General features: G+C 40.1%; 1 protein-coding gene across 4 annotated transcripts in view; it reads left to right on the forward strand.

The window, feature by feature from the left end:
• PLCB1 (phospholipase C beta 1) overlaps nt 1–23,185 on the forward strand; it is a 406,198-nt gene that overhangs the window by 267,392 nt on the left and 115,621 nt on the right. For all 4 annotated transcript variants that reach the window (XM_074817193.1, XM_074817194.1, XM_074817195.1 and 1 more), the window contains exon 10: nt 17,199–17,345. In XM_074817193.1, the coding sequence (XP_074673294.1) occupies nt 17,199–17,345 (147 nt within the window). The remainder of the gene's footprint in view (nt 1–17,198; nt 17,346–23,185) is intronic.

The raw sequence follows: 23,185 nt of genomic DNA on the forward strand, positions 1-23,185 counted from the left end.
AGCATCCTCATGAAGTAAGTCAAGCTTTTCTGTTTAATTTGAACTTCAAAGCCTGCACAGTCCTTGTTTAAGCTGCCAGAGAAAATTACTTTTGCAAAAGCCTGAAACAAAGTTAGTGGCAAGTGTCCTTATTTTTCAGGTATTCTGTAAGGCCACAAGGCCTAGATTTCTAATCATCTTTCACAAAGTTAGACAAAATAAATACTGTCTTTTTTTTTTTTTTTTCCTGGGAACAGTTACACACATATCAATATGCAAAGTTAAACTGAATACTTGCAATTCAAGGATTAAAAGCATTTTCTAAAAGCATTTATGCTGTGGGAGTGAGATTGCATGTTTGCAACATGCAGAACATCCTGGCCTTGATGTAATAAATCACTTAAGCATATGCTTAAGTTTATGGGTGGTGTGGGAAGAGAGTATAGTTACATAAAAATCTCTTACGCTTCATTTCCTTTAACATTATTTTAATTCTCTTTTAAAGCTCAGTTCCCAAGGTTGTTGAAGTGAAATTTGTGGGCAGTTCTGGCCAGAACCATGAATACAGGTACCTGGACAACTTCTGAGAGTGTGATGCACATGCTTCTTAGCAAACAAAATTTTATGCATTGAAAAGTTCTTTTAAACAGAATTAGGATTTTTTCCCTGAAAACTTAAATCCAAAGTCATAAAATAGAAGCTGTGTGCCTTTGTACAGCAGCCTGACTCCTTCCTCTCCCTACCCTGTTTGGACAGTTCTAGACCTTCACTCATCTTGATGATTATATTTTCTTCTAATTTCCCATCTGACTGTACTCATTATCTGTGCACATCCACTGTACAACAATTCTCTTTCAAGTTTTCTTCTCTCATAGCTAATTAAATGAATTTCTAAAGAATGGTTGTACTGTCTCTCAACTTCGACAGCACTAGTCAAATGCTTTTGACATCTCATAGCTCTCCATTTCTCTGATCACCATTATAGCCCTTTTTTTTTTTGTACCTGTTGCAGCTAAACTACAGTATTTTGAACACAGTAAGCAAGAGCTGTCCATAATATTTTAAACTTTTATAACATGGCTCCTCAGGTACCTGATAAAATCAAATGCCAGGGTTCTTACTGGATAAGGGCCTTAGTTTTGATTTAAAAAGCTGCCTGTGTTCCTGCTCGTCACTAACGTACTTTTAGGTATTGTATTGCTCGGTTGTGCTTGAGCTTTTGCAACATCAGCAGATACATGGGTTTGCTTGACACCTACATAGGTTAAGCATCTGGAGTAGTATTTTACTGTGGTTGAAGCAAGCTGTTGTGATTAATGCTTTGTGTCATGCAGTGAAGGAGATTAATGCGCTATGTATAGCATGTTTCCTTATCAAGTGGAAGCAGAAGGAAGTTCCTGGTACCGCTGAGCAGCCTCTCTCTGTTAGCAGAAGCGTGCTGGGGGGCTGTTAGGCCTGGTTAGGTAGCATCTTGTAGTTTGGTATTTTCAGGCTGTAAAGCATTTGCATAGGGTGGCTGGCATCACTGCTAAACGTAATCTTATCATGTTGATAATAGGATGTGTGATAAATCACTTGCCAAGGGGTTGATTTGGAGTTTCTTTATGTGCTTTTATTTTTAAGAAGGCTTGTATAAAAGAAAGTTGTTCAGGGTCTCGTTACATTATGGATGGGAGGTGGGATATTGATTCTGAGTTTCAGATGTCTCTGCTTGCAGTGTCCAGGCTCCTGGGAGCGATAGTCCTGGTTTCTAGAATTATGTGATATTTACCATATAAATCCGGTGCAAATTCTGCCGAAATGTGCTGGTTCTTCCTGACTTAATGATGCAATTCATTTCTAAAAGTTTCTAAGTTCAAAAGGACCACGGAGCTTTGAGAGGTCAAGTCCCATTGTCTCAGTTTAAACCTTCCCTTTTGAAACCAGTGTTTTGAAAACCACCAAGTAACAGTCTTGGCTCTAGGGGCATTCTGTGTCTCTTACAGACTCTAAGCATGCAAGAAGAGCTGTACCCATGTACCAGACTAGCAGTGAAGAATACAAACCCAAGGCCTGCTAGGGAAAGGAGACGTGGAAAAGCTGGAGTTGTGCAATAGCAATGAAATAAATATATGCTTCCCACCATCCCCGTTGGTGGGAGCAAGACAAGGGTTAGGTTATTATTAGCCATTATTTTTAGAGTGTTTTTTATTGAGAGAGATGGTCTTGACTGTAGTATAAGCTTTAAAAATAGAGTCTGGAAGAGCTTTGGAGATTTTGCTGGCCAATGGATCTACACACCAGATTGTACTAACTAGAAGGCATCTTTGAGGCAACTAATGGCATAACAATGTTAATTTTTTTCTCTTAAGTATGCATTCATTTAGATTCTATGTCTGCCTGTTTAATTTTAAAGGGGCAAACCTTAGATCTACACGGAAGAGCTTTCCTCTTACATTTCACAGCGTTTCTTTCTCCAGATTTTCTCAACTGTACCTATTTGGAAATACTGTATGTCAGTTTTAGTTAGACTTGTATTTAGAAGGATTGTAGGGGAGCTGGTTCTAGGACTCTCTTTGAATTCCAGTATTAATTCTGTTTTGCTAATGAACATTTATTGGTAGTTGTTGTGCTGGGTTTTTCTTGGGTAATAAAATAAATGAAATAATTAACATTAGATTAAGACATATTTAATTTTATACAGCATTTACTACATGTGTTTTTCTCATGGCAGCCTTAACACCAGGCATTATTCACTTCAGCACAAATGTGTTCTTCCTCCCTTAAATATCAGTACATTTTAAACATTTTCATCCCACCACATTAAATTCACCTTTTAGTAACTGCATAAGAATAATTACACATTGGAGTCTTTCGATGGCAGAAGGGGGTCATTTCCTAGGCAACACAATTTAATGTCAAAAACAAGTACCATGCAGTCGTGGCTACACTTCTAAGACATACTTCATAATATTTAAAGCATAAATACTGATGTATAAACCGTTCAGGCAAATGGTGGGGTTTTCTGGCACTGAAACATTTGTATGAAGTGTTACAAAATGGTAGAAATCCTTTAGCTTCCTAACTGTAAGATTGGAAGTTAAGAATACTTACCATAAAAAACATTATTTTCGGCATTTTCAGTGCTTTCCAGCATGCCAGTTGTACAAGAGAAGAGCTCTCAGCGTTCTCATTCTCAAATGATGACAGAACAATAGATCCCAGTCACAGTTTATTACTCTCTAAAATTCATACGCCACACAAAAGTCATAGCCTATCCCATGCTGTCAGCAACAAGTGCTAAGTTAGGTAGCTTGCCAGAAAGCCTTTTTAAAAATTATTTAAAAAAATATATATGCAGCAAATGTTAGTATGAATAATGTATCACCATAAATAAGTTAATGAGAACTATACTTGTCAAAATGAATTTGCAAAATATATTTCTGTAATGCACTGTATTTTCTTTTTGGTTGCTTGTTTTTTGGTTACTAGTTAAGCTGTAAAAATCGTTTCAGATCTTGCAGTTATGTGGAAGATTGCATCTCAAGTAAAAGACTAAGTGTAAAAATCTTTTAGAATGGAAAATCCTTAATTATGAGGATTTTTTGCATCTGCTTTACAGGTAAAATGCTTCGTCTTTCTAACTTAACTATAACAACTTGATAACAAAATGGAAGTGATGTGGACTAGTAATAATGGATTTTGTAACAGTGAACAAAGACGCAGTAGTATCTGGCTTAGTGAAAAAGCAAATGTTTTTACCTTTTATTCTTTGGTTGAATTTTAAAAGTGTAGGAAGTGGCTTTGGATCCGAGACCCGTGTGCTTATGCATAGAGTTAGCTTTTGCTTTTGGCACTAGAACTAATGAAAACATCAAAAATATGTTCAAGGTTCCAGGGAGGGCAAGTTTCCTAATCTTCTGTGTATAATACAGATGCTTTGAAAGAAGCATGAGCTTTGCAGAAATGCATTTTGGGACTGGTATCTGGTACCAGGAATAGCTCCGCTGATACCAGTGAAACTGCCGGACATAAAATGGTCAGACTTCCCATGGAATTTTCATCTTCAGAGCTGCAGAGCATAAACTAATCGTGATAAAGTTAAGTTCAGCACTCAGACCAGACCTGTGCTAACTAATACGGAAGCTGACCATACCAGTGACTCTTGTCCCACGTCCTGGAAGCCTGGTAGACCACCTGATGGACCCCAGGCTTGAGCCCTCCAGGCAGACTTAAACCCTATGTCGTAACATTGGAAAGGGATGAAAGAACCTGGGGTGACAGGACCACAAAGCAAACACGAGTCAAGGTTTTGGAGTATACGTATATCGTTCCCTTCAGCTGGAGCTTTTGCTCAGCGATAAGTAAAGAGAGTCTTACATCAATACTGCCTTTCAAGGGTTATGGAGACACATTTTTCTGCTGCTGCCTGCCTGTATTGTGTTTGACTCAGCCTCAGACTATCAGAGCCCAAAAAATCAAAAACTTACTCTAAAACAGCTTCTTTGTGATTGTTGCTGTTTTACTGTCTCTTTTATGGAACACAGGGAGGTATTCAATTTTAGCAGCAGGATTTATTATTTGAAGATGAATATCAGATAAAGTTTACTTCTGAAAACACAAAGCAGCATGGACTCAAGTGCTGAAGGAAACAAATGTAGATAAAGTTTGAATAAACATTGTGGGGTTTGCCTCTTCATTATGACTACTATAAATGTAGTGCTTTGCAGCTGCAGAGGGCCCCCGAGGACAAAGGGAGCGAAGACTGCTGTGAACCAGTGGGTGACACCCAGAACTGGTGGCAGAAGAACGGGGATTTCCTGGCTCTGCCATAAATGCGCTCGCTGACATCTGGCCACCCCCTTTTATCCGTCATTTTGGGTTTTTGCCTCATCCTTTGGTCGAGTTGGCTAAATAAACAGTCAGTCTCTGCCTTGAGGAGCTAGCAATGATCTGTGCATCTTTTGGTATGTATGGTATCTGTCATAACAGGGCTGTTAACATAGTTGGAATATGTGCACTGCTATAATACAATGACCATACGAGGAAGTTTCCCTTATAATGTCAGATGTAATCATCTAACAATATCCTTTAGCTGGAATATGACTGTTGCCTATAAATACATCAGGGTTAAATGCTGGGGAGGTAGAAAGTAGTGGTAAGCGAAAGGACAATGTTGGCAGAAGAACACAGAGGTATCAAGTGGCCTTGAATAAATTTAGTCTGGAAATGAAGAGAAGTTTCCTAACAATATGATTCTGGCACAGCCTACCAGAGGTAGTAAAGAGGGAAAAAAAAAGCAATTGTTACTAAGATAGAATGCAGTGCCTGCAGCTGCAGAACCAGGTCTAAAGAATGGACAAGGAAGTGCCTTCAGAGGGGCTGAAGTCCCTTCTTTTTAGTTTATTTGAACCGTCTTTGCAGAGCCATGCCTTTATTCTTTTCCACTTCTCTGTAGTATTAATCTCTTCTTCACCTGGAGAAGTTTCTGGAAGTAAAAATATTAGCCGCGATGGAAGGCTTTTCCTAGGTTTTTTCCCACCTATAGCATGCTCGCACTCTACTCTTATCTCTTCCCATTATACTGCAGAACAGTCTTTTTGGCAAGTGCATTAATAGCTTATGTAGAGAAGTATCGCTTAAGAGAAAAAAAGGATGTATTTTTAGATGTCTTTTAATGCAATTTAGCAGTTGGAAGTAAGCCAACATTTAACATTATTACATCTCCCAGGATCACTCTGAGGCATTCTACAGAGCATGTTGTTCAGAGGTTTTGGAGGACAGTGACATATTCTAGTAGTGGCCCGCTTTCAAGTCTGTCAGAAATAACTTAGTATTACTGGGATTAATCTGTCTGATTTAAAATTTTTCAGCTTATCTAGTTGTCTGCCTGTCTTAGAAATCTGCCATGTTGTAAAGCGCTCATTCCGCTGCTAGCTAGGAACTAGTGTGAAGGTGGTTTTGTAGTGTTTTTATAGATTTAATTGGATCTAAACTATCTGTCATCTCGTATCCTGTAAGGGATATCCTGTCAGGAACAATTTCTTACTACATCTGTGCTGAAAAGTCAAGAGCAGCTAGAGAATGGGCTTGTGTCTGTAAAACTCTGTGATGCCACAGCCTTTCCACAGTAATTTTAGTAGGTGGTTGATGTCTGGGCTCAAAGTGTTCAGAAATACCAAGCTTAAGATGTCTGCTGGGAGACTTGGCTGTAGTTCACTGTGTTTGCCTTTGCTTAATTTGGCCTGATGTAATGAATGAGACTGCCCAGGTGCTAGTGCCCTTAGCACCTCCTTCTCCTGCATCGCGTGCCAGACCTCAACTGAAGTCCAGAGCAGCAGGTGTGTTTACGTGTAGACAGAAGTTACGGTGGGAAAGTGGGTCCTGAGGACGGAGTTCCTTGACACTGCAAGAGCGTCATTTACATCTCTGTGTTGCTCCGCATTGTCTTGCAACGTCAGCTGAAATGATCAAGTTGTAGATTCATGGGGGTTTTTAGTAGCCAAGGCCCCACTCTTGGATGAGAACCTGGAAGACGGTAGCTGAGGCTTGCTAATGTAAAGACTGCACAAACCAGGCCAGCCCAGCGCTTTTAAGCAAAATTGAATTTGGACAGGGAACAAAAAAGAAAAAAGCAGAAAAGTAAATGCCTGCCAAGGAATAAGCTGCAGTCCCATGTGGTTCTCTAGCTAACTTTAGATATAGTATTTCTTCAGAGTCCAACTTGGAGATAATGCTGATCACCCTGCTTCAGTCTTTAGACTTAGGAGATGGTGTTTGCTTACCTACACCAGAGTGGGGTTTTCCCCCACTCCTTAAAAATGACAAAATATTCAGATTTGTATATACATGTCTGCTAATGTTTTAGAAACTGGTTTGGTTTAAAGAAAGACCTATCTAGCTGAAAAGAGAGGATGATAACCAGTAAGAAACTGCTTGATACTACATATAGGGATCTGGTTAAATGTGAACTGAGAGACAAACGTGCTTGATTCAAGATGCTGGACACTTGTGCGTTAGAAGTTGTGGGCGTATGCTATATATATATATTTATACACACACACTATTTGCTATTAATAAAACACTGTTTTACAGTATAACAGGTTCCATGAATTGTGCTCCTTACCACACCACCTCTGCTTACCAGAATCTCTGAACTGTGGCCATGCTTTGTTACAGTAGAGGCTTTTAAAGCTGTTGTGGAGATTGAGATGATCAATGTCCATTAAAATAAATGTGTTTCCAACATTTACATTTTGAGGAAGTGAAAATATTGAGTGTTTAAAATCTTCCTTGCCTATATGTGTGTTTTACTGTTTTCTAGCACTACTAGAGAAAAGCATATACATTTCATAGGCTGTAGCCCCTGTGGGTCAGAGCCCTTATTTCTTGGGTGGTTGAAAAGGGCTGAAAGAAACTTGTGATTTCCAATAAAATAAATAAATAAATAGCACATTCAACGTTGCACAGTGACTTTAAGATCTTGTTAAAACGGATGTCTCATGCCAATGGACACAAATGAGATTTGGAAACTTCTGTTTCCTGTTCCAGGTGACACTCCATCTTCCTTTCCCTTTTGAGATGGCAGTGTCCTTGGAATTCTCCCAAAGTTTTCATTCTGATTGGAAATGTTCTTTCTCATAAAAATATGAGGTTTGCTATTTGGTATGGCTTGCCTAGAAGCTTATGGGAAATATCTCCTCCCTGAAGTGAACTAAGTGTCCTGAGCTGCAGTACCTCTTCTGAAACCCATTCAGAACAGTGCTTTTCAATTTGCAAACATTTTCTTGGGAAAAAAAAAAAAAAATGTATCAAATGTTAGTTTTCTCTGTGCACTTGTACAGATGATAAAATGGATACGATAGCTTCATTAGAATGGCAAGCGTTTCTGATTTAAACATACCGAATTCTGCTTTTCCTGGTTGATGATCCTTGCTCTGCAAAATATTCTGGATCTGTGTCCTTGGGCATGTGGTATTTCTGCATGGATTAACTGATACTGAGCAAGTTCTTTTATGTACGCTACTTAAGCACAACATGTTCACCTTCCCATGTTTTCCCTCACTGACTGCTTGTCATTCGGTAAGCATTTATTTCTGATACTATTTAGGAGTTACCATTCTCTGTTTGTTTATACTCAGATTTTCCTGTGTCCTGTTACAATATACCCATTCAAGGGCAGAGCAATGAAGCTAGCTCTATTCCTTTCTAATGGAGGAAGTTTTCTGTTTCTTTTTTCTTTTCTGTTTCTTTTCTGTATACAGACGCATTTCTGATACTAAGTAGTCAAAAACCAGAGTGGTGAGACTGGGTGGTGTCAGTGGTCCCATTAAGATCCTTGATGTTGTCAGTAGTTACGTGTGACTTGTGTCCATTAAATCTATAGGATTGCCTGCATGGGTGGGTTTAGTTATGGATACCTATGTCGATACATTTGCTGCCATGCACGTTTACATTTTTCATCAATGACTTGATAGTAAAATGTCTTGCCAATCAATTCCATTTTTTTCCACCCACTTTTTTGATGCAGCTACATACAGATGCATTGCTGGTCTCTGCATCTCATCTGCTTTTCAGGACGATGTATTTCTAGACATGTATTTCTAGACATCTTCTTCCCAATTCAGCTCTGTATTTTGGATTTTTCTTTGCTTGAATGATTAGCTACCTAGTTTGTATTACTATTTGTGTGTTCTCATTTGATTTCTGTCCCATTCACCTGGTTCATTACAACTTTACCATCTTACTTTGATAACAGCTTCCGGAGAACTGTCCTTTAAACCTTGTGTTGTTGATTCTACTTTTTCAGATTATTAAAGACTGTGTGAAACCAGACCTACTGCTGATCAGTGTGGCAGCCTCCGGGCTTCTTTCATGCAGTTCAGCTTTCAAATTCAAAGAAACCCGAATCTTCTAGTCTGACCTCAGTTTATTTCTATCTGTGCTTTCTGCAGATTAGTTTTTCTGATAAGGAAAAATTTGAATTTAGAAACTCTATTAAATGCTTCACTAATATTCAGATACAGCGATTCGGATGTATTGCCCCTTCTCTTCTTACTTACTAATTTGATAGAACTGTCTGACTAGTATGAATTTTTCCTCTTGCTGATCATTGAGAAAATTGCTAAAATGCAGGAGTTACTGGCGACTTCTGCTTGTGGTGTGTAAGTGGTAGTTGGTACGCAGATATTTTGAAGTATCTGCGGATCCTGACCTGAGGCCTTGAAAGTCCTTTCTGGCCCTAGTGTTTTTTCTAAAATAGAGCAGCACTGACATTCCTGGGATAAAGTCCAGTAACGCAACGGTAGGGTTGTGGCATTTTCAGTCTGGGCTGATCTTGCACCATACTCTCTCCTTGTGATGACTTTACTCTTAAGAGTATGATTCCTGGATGATGCAGTCCTGTCCTGCCCTAGCTTACAAAACTGAATACAGACAGAATTTCCAGTTACACCATAGTAATAGCCCACATGTCTGAAAAGCCGAACGGGTTTCAGCATCGCTTCCAAAATCACTTGGATGCAAAATGCTGCAAGCGTCATCAGGGTGACTCTGGCACCTCGTGTCCCACCCACACAGTGTGAATTTTATGTAAATTCATCCCTGTGAACTTCTCTGCTGTCTCACAAAGCTAGAAAGCATAGAGTAGCTAATGTGTGCCCGGTGTCAAGAGACACACTGGGGGTATATGGGTATATGCAGCTTAGTCCACACCATGCATGAAAATGTTAATACCTAATGAGCTGTGAATTGCAGTGCTGGTTTGTGAAATAGAATTCCCACGGGGCATATAATGCAGATTTCTCACAGGATTACAAAATATCTGCTTTACTTGGCGGTGAGAGGACTGCTCAGTTGTATGGGATTACAGTGAATGTGATTAATGTTACAGATTGCATTGGAATAGACCTGATTTTGCTGTCAGACAAAATACTAATGTAATTCTGTGTTGCTGGCTGGGAGATACGAGGTGCCAATTAATTGTCTCTTTTTTGTTTGTTTGTTTTCTTTTTTACTTTAATAACATCTCCTGGCAGAATTGTGCCTTCCAGTTACATTATAACTGAGTGGATAACAGCATGGGCGTAAACAAATGGAAGGCTTTATTAAGTTTGCAAATACATGGGAAAGAAATGTTTAAGATGCATGCAGCAAAACCTGTTGACTGCTTGCAAGCAAATGCATTTTAATTGTCATACAACATGTCCACAGATTTTTGAGACAAGCAAAGGCTGATGTTAAAGTTGCAAGACTGAAGTGCAAAAAAAAAAAAAAAAAAAAAAAAGTGAGCAAATAAGCGGGTTTTTTTCTGCTGTCAGTTGTGTCTCTCTTCTTTTCTGGCCTACTCTTTCCCAAGATTTTGCCCAAAGGACTGGAAGGCTCCTTAGAGCAGGCTAGGCAGACCCCGGGACAAATCAAGTAGCTGCGCATACAGCTTACCTGCTGAAATAAAGGGGAGAGAGTTTAGATCAAGCAGTTGGGTTGAGAAGTTTGCAGGATGAGTCTGTATTTCCTCCAGACTACTACAGTGCTGGGGGTTTGACCTTTATCCTGGGCCTCTGCAGAGGACAGTGAACTGGTGAGGAAACTTCTTTTAGAAGCTCAGCCCTCCTTTTAACCCCCATGTCTCTTATCTTGCGCTTGGCACAGTGCTGAAGGTGTTGAGTGAGCAGGGGGTTGTTTACATCCTCGAGTTGATGAGCTGGCAAGCTCCCAGGGACCCACAAGCTTTTCCACATCCAGAATAATATGCCGGTCATGCTGGCATGCTAGAGGGGTTAAGAAAGCAGGAACTTGTCGAGTTACCTATGTCTCATTAAGCAGCAAGAAAAGGATTGTAGTGTCAAAAGCAGCCTGTGCTTTTGCCAGCCCTAGAAACTGCATGAGAACAGTTCTGTATGAGGATGTTACCTATGCCTGCACTTGCACAGGAAACTGCATAGTGCCCTGGCTCTGCACAAGGACTGTCACAGGCCCCGAGGAGAAAAATATGCTACGTTCTTTAGATCTAGTCAAAGAGGATTGTGAAGACCTTGTGATAACACACTAAGTCGTCAAATAGAGGAGCCTCTGAGAAGTATATATTCACAGAGTACAGTCTATCCTGTCAACCAGTTCAGCTGACTGGCTGGAATTCTTGTTTCATGGCAAATTTGCGACCACCATCTCCAGGAATGGGGAGATTCCAGATCTCTCAAACTGCAGAAGAAAACATTTTGATTGATGAATGCTGACAATATCTAAGAACCATAGAAGAGAGGATTCACTTCATTACCCCTATAGATTTTGTGAATTTTCAACAGGTCCTTTGCCTGCTTTATGCCACCTGCCTGTAGACAGCTTCCAAGAAGAAGGATTTGGGATGATGGAAATGACTTCTGTTGTGTTTTAGAGCTGACAAATGTTGACCACAAAGGAGCCCTGTTTCTTACAGGCAAAGTAACAGTTACATTTTTATGCGCTTTTTTTTTAAACTGCCATCCAGGAACATTTATGTCTTTGATCTAGTGTAATAGATCTCAAAAGGTATGGGATCATGTAGCTGTAGCTAATAAGGAAATACTGTGAAATACTCAGAACTTCCCATTTCACTTGTGCTCTTTTTTTTTCTCCCTTGTAACTGTTTTGGAGCAATCAGGTGGAGTCAGAGATGCAGAAAAAGATCAAGCTACTGTAGAAACACTTGCCATGTTTCACATAATAAAGCTGATCACTGCGAAATTCAATAGAACCTCTCAGCATCTCTATTAAATATATTACTCTTCTAGTAGGAAATTACTTCTCCTTTCTACCAAATTTTAGTGAAAAACTACCAGATTTGTTTGACTTCACTTGACTGTCAGTCTGGTGGTTGTTCTTTGATCTCTGCATGAATTTCACCACCCTGCAGGTGATATGGAGCCGCCATTCAAGGTGTCCTGTGGAACCACTTGCTAAGAAGCTGCTTCACGCTTTGCTGCAGGTGAAACGCTGAACGCTGGGGATGTGTTTGCAGTCCCCTATATGGGCTTCCTCTTCCTTTCTGCAATAAAGGATGAGATTTGGAGGCAGCAGGTGGGACAATCACTGACAAAATCCCCGCCAAGCAACCGGCAGATGAAGCTCAGCTTCCAAATTAAAAGTGCAGGGGAGAAAGGGAATTATGAGCATGCCACAAAAGGACTGTTGGCATGTGCAACTAAAGTGAAAGCAGAGCTTAAATCCACGGTGTAGAAAAGCAGTGCAGGGGTAAAGCCAGAACCTGATTCGGATAGGTCTGTATGAGTTTGGACTAGATTTCTCTTGTGAAATGATAGCATGGGAACTTCATAGTGTGAATAACATTTCACTTGGGCAAGTGAGGGTACTTTGCCATGCATTTCATACCTAGAAGGTAAAATGTTCAAAAGACGTGAAGGGACTCAAGGTCCCCTTCTTTTAGAAGCTTCCTTCATGTTTGGAGAATGGATTTTGGAAGGTATGTAGATGTATAAATTTGGAGAGAGGCATAGAAAGGCATTTCCAGACTTTCCAGTGCCTCTAACTCTTGTAAGTTTTTAATTCAGATACGTTTTTAGAATTGCATAAAATTTTATATGATTTATAGACAAGTGTTCAGCTACATATTTATTATTTTGAGGTATTGTGAATGTCTGCCAGTAAGACTACATTAGATCATAGAGTAATAGAATGGTTTGGGTTGGAATGGTCCTTGAAGATCATCTAGTTCCACCCCCCCCTCCATGGGCAGGGACACCTTCCACTAGATCAGGTTGCTCAAAGCCCTGTCCAGCCTGTCTTGAACCCTTCCATGGAGGGGGCATCTATGACTTCGTATTTCAAAATGCTTTCATATTTCTCCTCAATACTTGCTCTTTTGTTTTACAGACCTGATCCATTGTACAATAAAGACATTAAAACTGATCTGTTAGTTATCAGGCTTGCACAAAACTTCAGCCCTTCTCTTATGTGTGCTTTTGGCAATCAAATATCCTGCAGCTGACATTCATCACAGATTTCTTCAGTGTAGTGAGTGCAGAGAAGAAAAATATGCCCATGTTAATCATCAAACACAGCATATGAGCATCTTCCGTTCTGTGTAGGAGCTGGGTGGTTTATGACAAACTTTGCAAGTCATCCAGCTGTGGCACATTATGCGGTCGCTTCTTGGCGAGATGTGCTGAGACAGCACTCGTCCTGTGAGTAGAAGTGGATTTGCATTAAGTCGAAAATGGAACAATTGATTAGAATAGCCTTAATTTTTGCTTTCGCATTGAATTGGCTGTCAGTGCCTGGGCACTGGCAGTGAGGGCTGCAGGGGCCGCTGTGAGGGCAGGCCGGGCCCCATTCCAGGTGGCTCCAGCCACCCCACCACAGGGCACGGCCTAGCCCCACAGCCACGCTGGCGGTGCCTCAGACAAAGTGGGTTTAAGAAAGGACAAAACGTTGCTGGCAGTGAGGAGTGAGGGGAAAAGTGTGAGGTAAAAAGTGTGAGGAGTGGCCCTGTGAGCCCTTGGGAAGAGGAGGAGGAGGAGGAGGAGTGCAGGCCCGGGTCAGGCATTGCCCTGTTCAGCAGAAGGTGTTCCAGTGGCGCTGTGGGAAAGAGTTAAGTGTTGGACCTTTAAATAGGCCAGACACCACAGGAAAAAGGAGGCATTTTTATGTTTGTGCTGTTTAAGTGTTTTAATAAAGCACTACTGAGTGACCCCATAGGGAAATTCTAATTAATCACATAAATTAGAGAAGAGATATTTGAAGGGAAAAAAAAAAAATCTCTTGTGCTAGTAAACTCCAAACGCCGCAGAGGAAAGCATCTTCACTGAGTACTATAGCTGTTGACATAGCTTCTGTTATGGTTACATCTGTGTTTGCTCTTCTCGATCTGGCTTTGCCAACATGGATAAAAGAGTCATCTGGAGTCTCATCTTTCTTTGCATTGCACTTAAGATTATTTAGTAAGGTCTTGAACCAAATGTTACTGAAGTTGATGGTAGCATTTCAACAAACACCAGTGAGCTTTGGGTTTGCCTGTCCTAATAAGTGACATCAGATCAAATTGAACACTGCAATGGTGAGTGAAAAAGACAAGCCAGTTAACTCCACAATTTTAAGTATATAAAGCACACCGGTTATTTTGAGACTTTCATCAAAGACCTAGGGTTCAGATTATTTTAAAGTAATTATGTGCAAGCAAAATAAAAGAAAAAAAAAATGTCAATCTGTCTTGTCCCTGTGTTTTTGCCTGGTGTGTTTCTTTTCCCTCTAACTTTTTATATCTAATCATATCAATAAATCTTCCTAATATATATCTGAAGATAAAAGGTGACAGCTGTAATGGAAAAAACTGATCACAAATTATTTTTTTCTTGGCAATGTCTGCAGTAAATTTGTAATATGCTTAAGAAAACAGAGAACAAATCTTACCAATAAATTGAGGCCATTTCATTTTGGATGACTGTTCATTGAAGATCGTTCTCACTGCAGTTGGCCTCAGAATATCACTGATGTTGGTCACAAACAATCTACTCTTTGATATCCAGGATACAAAGTCCCTTTGACATCTGCCATCTCTGTTCCACAGTCAAACTCTCACTGGTGCAATATCGGCTGTAATTGAACTTGCAAATTGCTTCACTTTCTGAAATGCTGACTGCTTAATTATGATGGGGAAAATAGCATTCTACAGCCATAAGTTTAGATAGCTGTGTAACTCAGAAACTATGTAATTATACATACGAATAATACTTGCTGTGATTTATGTTAATACCAGTGGCAATACGCAGAAGGACCACTCTGCAGACCTTGTCTTACTTCAGTGTGGAAGGGAGCAAAGAAGCAGAATGAACCACAAAATAGAGAGAAGGGAGGAAATGCAGGCCTGGCCCTTGCTTCCTTTTATCCCAAAGGTGTTCAAGTTCACCCAAACAGGCTTCAAGAGACTGTGCAGTTCAACTCCCACCTTAACCCACGGGTTTTCCATGGGGTACTGTCCAGTCAGTTAATTTATCCTCAGCTCCAGATTTCCATCTGAAAAACAAGGACTGCAAGGACCCTGTTTTTCAGATATGCTCTGAGGAGTAAACACCGAGATCATTTTGAGATGCTTCAATACTATGTCTACATGAATCAACCTGAGTATCTGTATGACAAAATGGAAGCCTTTCTTTCTGAACACTGCGTGATTATGATGTGACAGTTTTTTTGAGGAATCACGTGTATGAAGACAGCTATGTTTCATTTTAGCCTGGAGCAGGAATGACAAAGCAACTTTAAACCTCCTAGTCTGACTGAAAGGAGCACATTCAAAACAACACAGAGATACTGAAGATGGCTCTGAATTTTCTATCTGAAACTTCAGAAGCTCCAAACCACTGTAACATGACATGGTGTTGCTGGTTCCCCATGTAGCAGCTATCCCATTCAGATCTTACCCATTTTTTCCTGGATGATGTTGCTTCTGTTGTATGCATGTACACCACAGACCACATCTATATCCCAGTGAACTTGGTGGAGACTGTTTCTCTTAAGTGAATTTTAGCTCAAGCTAACTCCATGGTAGCATAATGCCTGATACTGTTTGCATTCATAATGTCTCTCTGGTAGATTCACGCAGCAGGTAGGTTGTTCATAAATCTTTAGTTTCATGAAAAACCTCAGTGGTCGTTTTTTTCCTGATTTTCTCCATCTTACATTTTTTCTTGTGAAAAGGAAAGTACATAGGCCTCTGTCTGTGGATGATTAATTACTCTATAACAAAGCAGCTGTGAAGCCTGACAAGATTGCACTCAGATTACAGTCTTAAAATAGTGGATGGACTTGATGATTTTCCTTCCAACCATCCTACAATTGTTGTTGTAAGAATGAATGATAATTGCATTGCTCTGTATTGTCACTACATTTTTTGTCATATGAATAGGTTCATTTAGTGACACCATCTTGGGTTGTTATGAAAATGAGGTGTCTGAACTTAAGATGGTTATCTCTTTTCCTCTCTGATCAAGACCCAAATCCTAGGTCCAAGCATGGATTTTAAGTAAATGCTTTATATGCCATATTTGCATCATGTGGTTACAAGCTTTACAAATTGTTGCAGGGTTGCCCGTTGCTTTTTCATATGCTAGAAAATTATGTGTAAGTTTATATGTTTTAGGATAAAAAGGGATTGACCCTAAAAGGAGAGAGTAGCAGAGTTAGGAGGAGAACTGAAGTCTTCCATTTTTCAGCACCATAGTCAGTTGACTAAGTTTTTTTAATAGAGATGCTATGCAGAATATTTTGTGCTGGGGACAAGAGGTAAGAAATACTCGTAGTTGGGAGTCACCAGGCATGTAGCTGCTTCGAGGTTCTTCAGAGATACAGAAGATCTGTTTGCTATAGGCTGAATTAACTAAAGCTGTGTGGTTGAATAAATCTACAGATGAAATGTAGTCAAAATAACAAAAATACCAGGCAAAGAAGAATATCTCAAATTCGTTCAGTTAAGTGTTAATCTCCAAATATAGAATACTGGATTATTTTTTTTAAATCTAAATATACAAATCGACACCCTAACATCAACTTTATGCAGAAGGCTTAACAGAGAAATTAATCCTGATGTAATAAGCACAGCTCCGCTGAGATCAATGGTGATATTTAAGCTGAAGATAGGACTCAGCTTTCTAATTTGCGAGCAGCATATGAAATGATCATTTATGCTGGCACTCCAGTGAGAGATGAATTGGAAGACAAATATAAAAATTACAAAGCAAAGCTTAGTTCCCACTTGAAAGGGGGTTCATTTAGCTTGCTTTGCAGTTTGGTTGCATTCATATACACACACTGAATCATATTCAAAAGAGGTCAGAGTTACCTGTTTCTGTGTGTGGCTCTGTTTACTGGTTTTTGGTTTCCTCTGGAAAGCATGCTTTTTTTTTGTCCCCAGAAGACCCTTTTCCTTGATAGGCTTTGATTTATTTTCTCTGTTCTTACAGCCCTCTGTAACTCTGATTCCCCTGTGCCCTTGAACATCTGTAGACACTGATTATAATATGGTGTATCTTTGGTACAGGTAAAGGGATGTGTATTACCTGCAACTTACATGGCTGAAAATGAGGTAGTAGTAACAAAAGAGAATACGAATAACTAGATGCTGGCCAATCTGATGATTATATGGTCTGTCACACACACCTTTGTGCAAGTGTATATTGAATATAACATCTATATGTCGCAAAATCTGTGCTTGAAATTAATTGGTGCTTTCCCTGGATCTGTGTTTCTCTCAGGACAGATATCAGTGGATGGATTTATGCGATATCTGAGTGGAGAAGAAAACGGCGTTGTTCCACCTGAGAAACTGGATTTAAATGAAGATATGTCTCAACCACTGTCACACTATTTCATCAATTCCTCACACAACACCTACCTCACAGGTACAGTGTTGGAGAGATCTGGTTTCTTATCTTACAAAAATTTATAGCATGTTTACAGTGATAACCAGAAAATACACTAAAATCAGCAGCAAATGATGATGGAGCTTAGTCTTCAGGGAAGCAAGGTTAGCACTTGGTTGTTGTTCTATCTGCTACACACACATCTCAGATATACTTTTATTAACAGGTGAGCAGCAGTTGCGTTGTTCAGATAAAGTCTGGTCTGAAGCCCAGTGAAGTCCCTGGAAGGTTTCCCTCAACTTAGATAGGATTCCAGATTAAGGTCCTTATTTGGGGAGGAGAGGGAACAATGTACTGTTTATGACAACCAAGGACAGCCAAACAAGTATGCAAAGCAGAATATGGGAAACATCTCTGTAGCTAATAAATTTGCCCCTCGATATTAAATCTGACAGTTTGTTGAGCTCCATGAAATTTGCTTTGATTCAGAGATTAGAGAGGTTCCAACATGGCACATAACTTTCTGACAGTCCATTCATATCTGCAAGGAATGGAAATTTGGTCTGTGACCTTATCTAATGTCTGAGCTGAAATTTTTAGGTGCTATCATGTTTTTAAAAAGGCTGAGCCCCCAGAAGCTCCTGTTAATTTGAATTAATGGGTCTGAACTGTATTTGCACAGCGAAGTCAACAATGCTTTAAGATTCTGAAAAAACTAAGACAGTTTAGGAATCCCAACTGTTGGCACTCATTTTCTTGTCTAAGATGCTGTTAACTTGTGAGAAAATAATTGTAAATTTACTATTTTAGTTTATGTAGGAACAAATGTTTTTGACAAGCAAATGTGCACAGGGAGTTCTCTCCTATTTGATTTGACGTTTGCTTTGTCTTGTCATGTTTGCTAATGACAGCATTATGTTAAAAAAAAGAAATAATGCTACAATGTGTGCTAAAAATGTGGCTCATGGACATCGCAGGCTTTTTAGTGTTATTTACAGACTTGCCTTAACTGACCAAGTTCTTCAGAATGCCAGTATGCCAAAACATAAACAAAACCATACAGTGGTGATGCCCAGTTTAAACAGACCATGTGGTAGTTACTTTCATCTGTTTTGTGTTTGTTACAGCACTTTCTACAGCACCTTCTAGTGCTTTCATAAAGTGAATGAACTGTCATCGTTTCCATTACACACCATTTTTCAGAGGTTTATATCTTGGCTGTAAAATGCAGTTTGTGCTAAAGTTTGTCATATAAGTATTTGGCTTGACAGCTATTTTGTTTCTCCAAATTAAAAGAAATGAAAATCAGCATGGCCACTTTTAAGTTATGATTCCAATATGCAGAAATTTATGCTCTTTGGAAGAGTGCGGACATGGCCAAAGCAAAAGCAATTTTTAATTATGATATTTTGCAGGCCTCTTACCTCCAGTATGGACTTTGTTCTGTCAGTGAGGATTAAGACCCACTTAAGCCAAATGCTGCAGCTTTAAACAGATTTTCTGCAAGAAAACAGTAAAGCTGTTGTACAAATGTGGGAAGCATAGGCCCACAGGGAGGACAGACGGTGCAGTTTTAAAGTTGGTCTGAAGAGACAAAATACTGCTCTCCCCTCTACCAGCATGAATTTATAGCCAGTACCATACCACAGCTTTTTTATCAGGACTGATCAGGACAGAGTCATGTTCTAAAGGTCTAGAAGCGCAGAAGCCAAAGAACAAAGAATTAAGGGTGGGAAATCGTGATTAGTCCAACCTATTCTAAATTTTTTAACTGCACCACAAGTGACCTAACATATTTAATTATTTTAGGAGAAAGAAAGTTTCCAAATTCACTTTGACTCACATGTGAAAGTCTGCAAATCATCTCAGATTGCATCTACAGGTTTCTTTGTCTGCATTTCTAAATAATTTCAGAAGGCGCATTTGGAAGTATGATCCTCAGTCTTAATTTATCATAATATCCCTCAATTAGTAAATTGCAGGGAGTAAAACAGACTAAACTTGGGGGGATAGTGCAAAATAGGTTAGAATCTCTTTCAAATTCCGTTTAAGTGTCTGTATTTTCACACTTACAGGCACAAAACACGTGCTCTTCCCTTTTAGTGGGTTCATTATGTTCAAGTAAATGTGTGGCAGCTGGCTGACAATGGGATTATTGATTTGATTTTTATCTGCATATTCCAAAAACTGACAGCCTTAGATTTTGCTTTGAGGCTAAACCAGATACAGCAATCCCATTTCTATTTGCTTTCTTCCAAGAAGGACTTAGTAAAATTAATGGTGGCAGATTATTCTTTTTACCAAGAAGATATCGAAGGGTCTGCTCATGTGCTCGTGGCTTTGGAAGGGAAGCTTCAGCAGCACCTCTGCCCTCATTGGAGCTGTGACATAGCAACTAGTCATGTAATAATTATTAGGACAATAAGAAAACTGTTCAGTCTAGCAATACTTTATGATTACTGTGCTTAATGCCCTACCAATTATCTCTCCCTTTGTTAGTTTTTTTAAACCCAGAAAAAGCGTGCACAAAGAAACAACATTATAACATAAAAAGAAACATGTGCACACTCTGAATTTATTTTTAATTATGCTGATCATTTTCCTAGCCTTTAGTAGAAACCCTTGGCAGTACATCAAGTCCTTATTATTTATTTAGAAGTGTTACTGCTTTCTTTTTCTTAGGAAAATGTAATTTTTAAGAACAAAGGTAAAAATCCATGAAGAAAGAAGTGATTTATAGTGAACCTAGGCTAGCTTAAAGAAACGTCATCTTTTGGAAACCTTTTTTTTACTGTCTCTCATCTTTTTTTTCTCACTGGTACCATATTTATTTACTCCTTTGAACCCTTAATGTGCAGCTCTGTTTTTTTCTGGTTTCTCACCAGTCTCACCTCAGGTTACTGCTGTTGTCACAGTGGGGAGTGACTTTGCAGCATTTCCCTCAGCATCACCACAAGTCAAAGACAAATGATTACCTATCGTTATCAGCACTGCACACTTTGATGGCTATGCAACTTGCTGTTGTATATGTGAAATGCAAAATACGAAAATCACAGGCCTTTAGCACATGTTTTGTCTTTGGCTAAAAGGAAAATAATAACAGCAGTAGGTTGCAGAGCTATCAGTTTAGCGTGCATAGCCAACGTGGGACTATCCCATTCACCCTCAGCATCTGCTTCCCTGCTTACAGTTCAGTACTTTCAGTTCTTTCTAGAAAAATGTCTCATGAGGGGCATGTTCTCTTCTTTATTGCTGCTGTGGCCTCTCCTCTACCATCCTCCAGCTTTTCTGTTCTCAATGATTCCTCAGTCCTAAGTGTTGTTGCTTATTATCTGCATTCAACACTTCCTAGAAACCTTCTTCACCTTCAAAGCCTCCGAAGCAGTACCTTCACAGTTTCCAAGATGACAGCACCACGTGCAAGGGAAGGAAAGCTGGGTGATGCCTGCTCTGAGCATGAGTTTGTCATACCACCAGGATCAGTTTTTGGCTGGCTGCTACGTTTAGCTCAGGTGATTGGCTGGCAAGACCCAAGGCTCCGCTCTCTTCCAGCCACCCCACGTCCTTCCTGATGGACTAGAGGATAGGAAAGCTCAGAGAGCTCCTGCAGCAGAGAGGAGCTGAGCTGAGGAGGAGCTGTAGCTGTCCTTCTGCCAGCAGACCCAGCTAATCCTGTCCAGCAGTCTAAGGCACATAAATGAGGTTCTTCATGGCACTGGAGTCACAGTTTATCTTAGCATGAGGGCTAACGGGTTAAAAGAAGGATTAGTGGTTGTTGTGCAGCTTTTTCATCCATCAGCAGTTCATGGGGGTATTTTTTTACCTTTCAGCTGTCCTTATTTTTCATGATTCCCCTCCAGAATATCATAAAACCTTGTGTGACACTGAGGAAAAAGTGAGCTTTCAGAGATGACATTAATTTGAACATGATGACCTCACCTCACAGGAAGCAAGCTACAGACCACTATCTGGGCCCTGTGGCCTGTTCAGTTGAATTGACTATAGCCATTAAAAAAAAATAAAATCAGTGGAGGGAAAGCTGTGGTTGCTTCACAAAGTGGAAAGATAGTCTGTGTGGAAGGTCTTAGGTAGAACTTTATGAGATACCAGTTCGATGCCCTGCTCTCAAAATAAATCCTATGTATAAAAAATAGCTTCAATAGGATGGTGATTCCCATCTGCCTGACTTTCTGCATCTTCCTCTGTGGCAGTTTGTCTTTTGTGAGAACATGACTACTCAATTAAGCAGACTCTGAGTAAAAATTTCTCTGTGATGTTTTTACATGACTGCTCTAATTTTGACAGCTGAGTGTTCATACTGGTGCTGTTAAACCTCAGTTTGCCTTTTTCTTCTCTGAAAGGGTACCTGCCCTGCCTTACCAGCTTCACCCATGCCAGTTCCCTCTTCCTTGAGCCATACTCTGAGTGAAGAAATTTCTACTTTTAAAAGTCAGTGGAAACTTGTAAAAGGGAGGGAAAAAAATCATATAGATTGCATCCTTAAGGCAAAATTAATTATTCTAATACAAATCAGCAACTAACACCAAAATTTCTAGAGGAAACTTGCCTCCAGTAGCAGCAGAAGTGAACATAAAGAGTTTAAAAAAAAAAAAATTGTTTGGTCTGTTCTGAGATAACTGCATTCTCAAGAAGGAGAAGAAAAGTTAAGACCATGGAAGTGTTTTATTTCCTTTAAGTAATATTTCATTCACTACTGCTTAGTGAGTTTTCAAGATCCTCTGTGCCTTCTCTTACTTGCCTCTTTAGGCCAACCAGTTGAAGCATATTGAAATAAGAGATGTTACTTGAAGCATATTGAAAGAAGAGATATGTTATTTTCTAAACGCTCTCTTTAAGGAGGATAAAACCATGTTGGGGATTGGGTAACCTCTCTGCCTCCAACAGCAGCGTTTGAAGATCTTCAAATAGCTGAAATCTGTAAGACAAAGATACAGAGAGCTGGCAGCAGGGGAAGGGCTCTGTAAGGGGTGGGTGCCACTCCCTCACTGCAGTTGGAGAGGCTCAGCTGCTCATGCAGTGTGTCTTTCTCAAGTGGGTCCCACAGCTAGGTCGAGTGTTACCCCATGTAACCCATGCTAGATAGCGTCTGTCACGTAGCCTGACCGCAGCGTGGGAGCTGCCCGGGCACTGCTAGTGGCTCAGCAGAAATGCAAACTCAGAGGCTGGCCAGCCCCAGCCCTCCTGGCACACACAAGTGTTGCATCTTCTGCTTGGGTGGGCCTGAATCAATACTGACAGCGAATGTATTCCTGCTGCTGGCTGGAGCAAGCCTGACCGCACGTCCTGCTTTGGTCCGATGTAAAGTGTTAAAAATAACAGCCATAGGGTGAGAGCCTTATTTTGACTTACATACAAGCAGTAGCAGAATATGTCACAGTGTGGGGTCTAAGCTGCTTGCCCTGTGCATGGCAAAATACCTCGGAAGGGAAATAAATTCAAATAAATGTACTGCATCTAAAAAAATCTTAGCCACCAGCACCTGCTGTTGCTGCTAGAGTCAGGAGCCAGGCTTCCAGCAGTACAGGGCTCTGAGTTTGCACACTGCAAACCACAGCGTATGATCCAGAGCACCAATTGCTTTTCCAGGACTTGCCCGAAGAGAGGAGGTTTAGCAGCTCATGTCTGTGCACAGCAAAGGGACTATACAGGCACTTCTGCCTGCCGGGAGAAGGTGGTGCCGTGGCGGGGCGAGGCGAGGGGGCAGAAGCAGCCTCTGTTTCTAGAGTGGTGAAGAGTCAGGTGGCTCCAAACACCTGGATCCAAATATCCCCCAGTTTTGGGAGGGTATGTATCTTAAAATGGTGACCAAATTTTAAGTCCATGTGTTGAAATAACTTTCACTTGGAAAAACAGTGATG

Source organism: Strix aluco, chromosome 3 (genome assembly GCF_031877795.1).
Source record: "Strix aluco isolate bStrAlu1 chromosome 3, bStrAlu1.hap1, whole genome shotgun sequence".
Taxonomy (NCBI): Eukaryota; Metazoa; Chordata; class Aves; order Strigiformes; family Strigidae; genus Strix; species Strix aluco.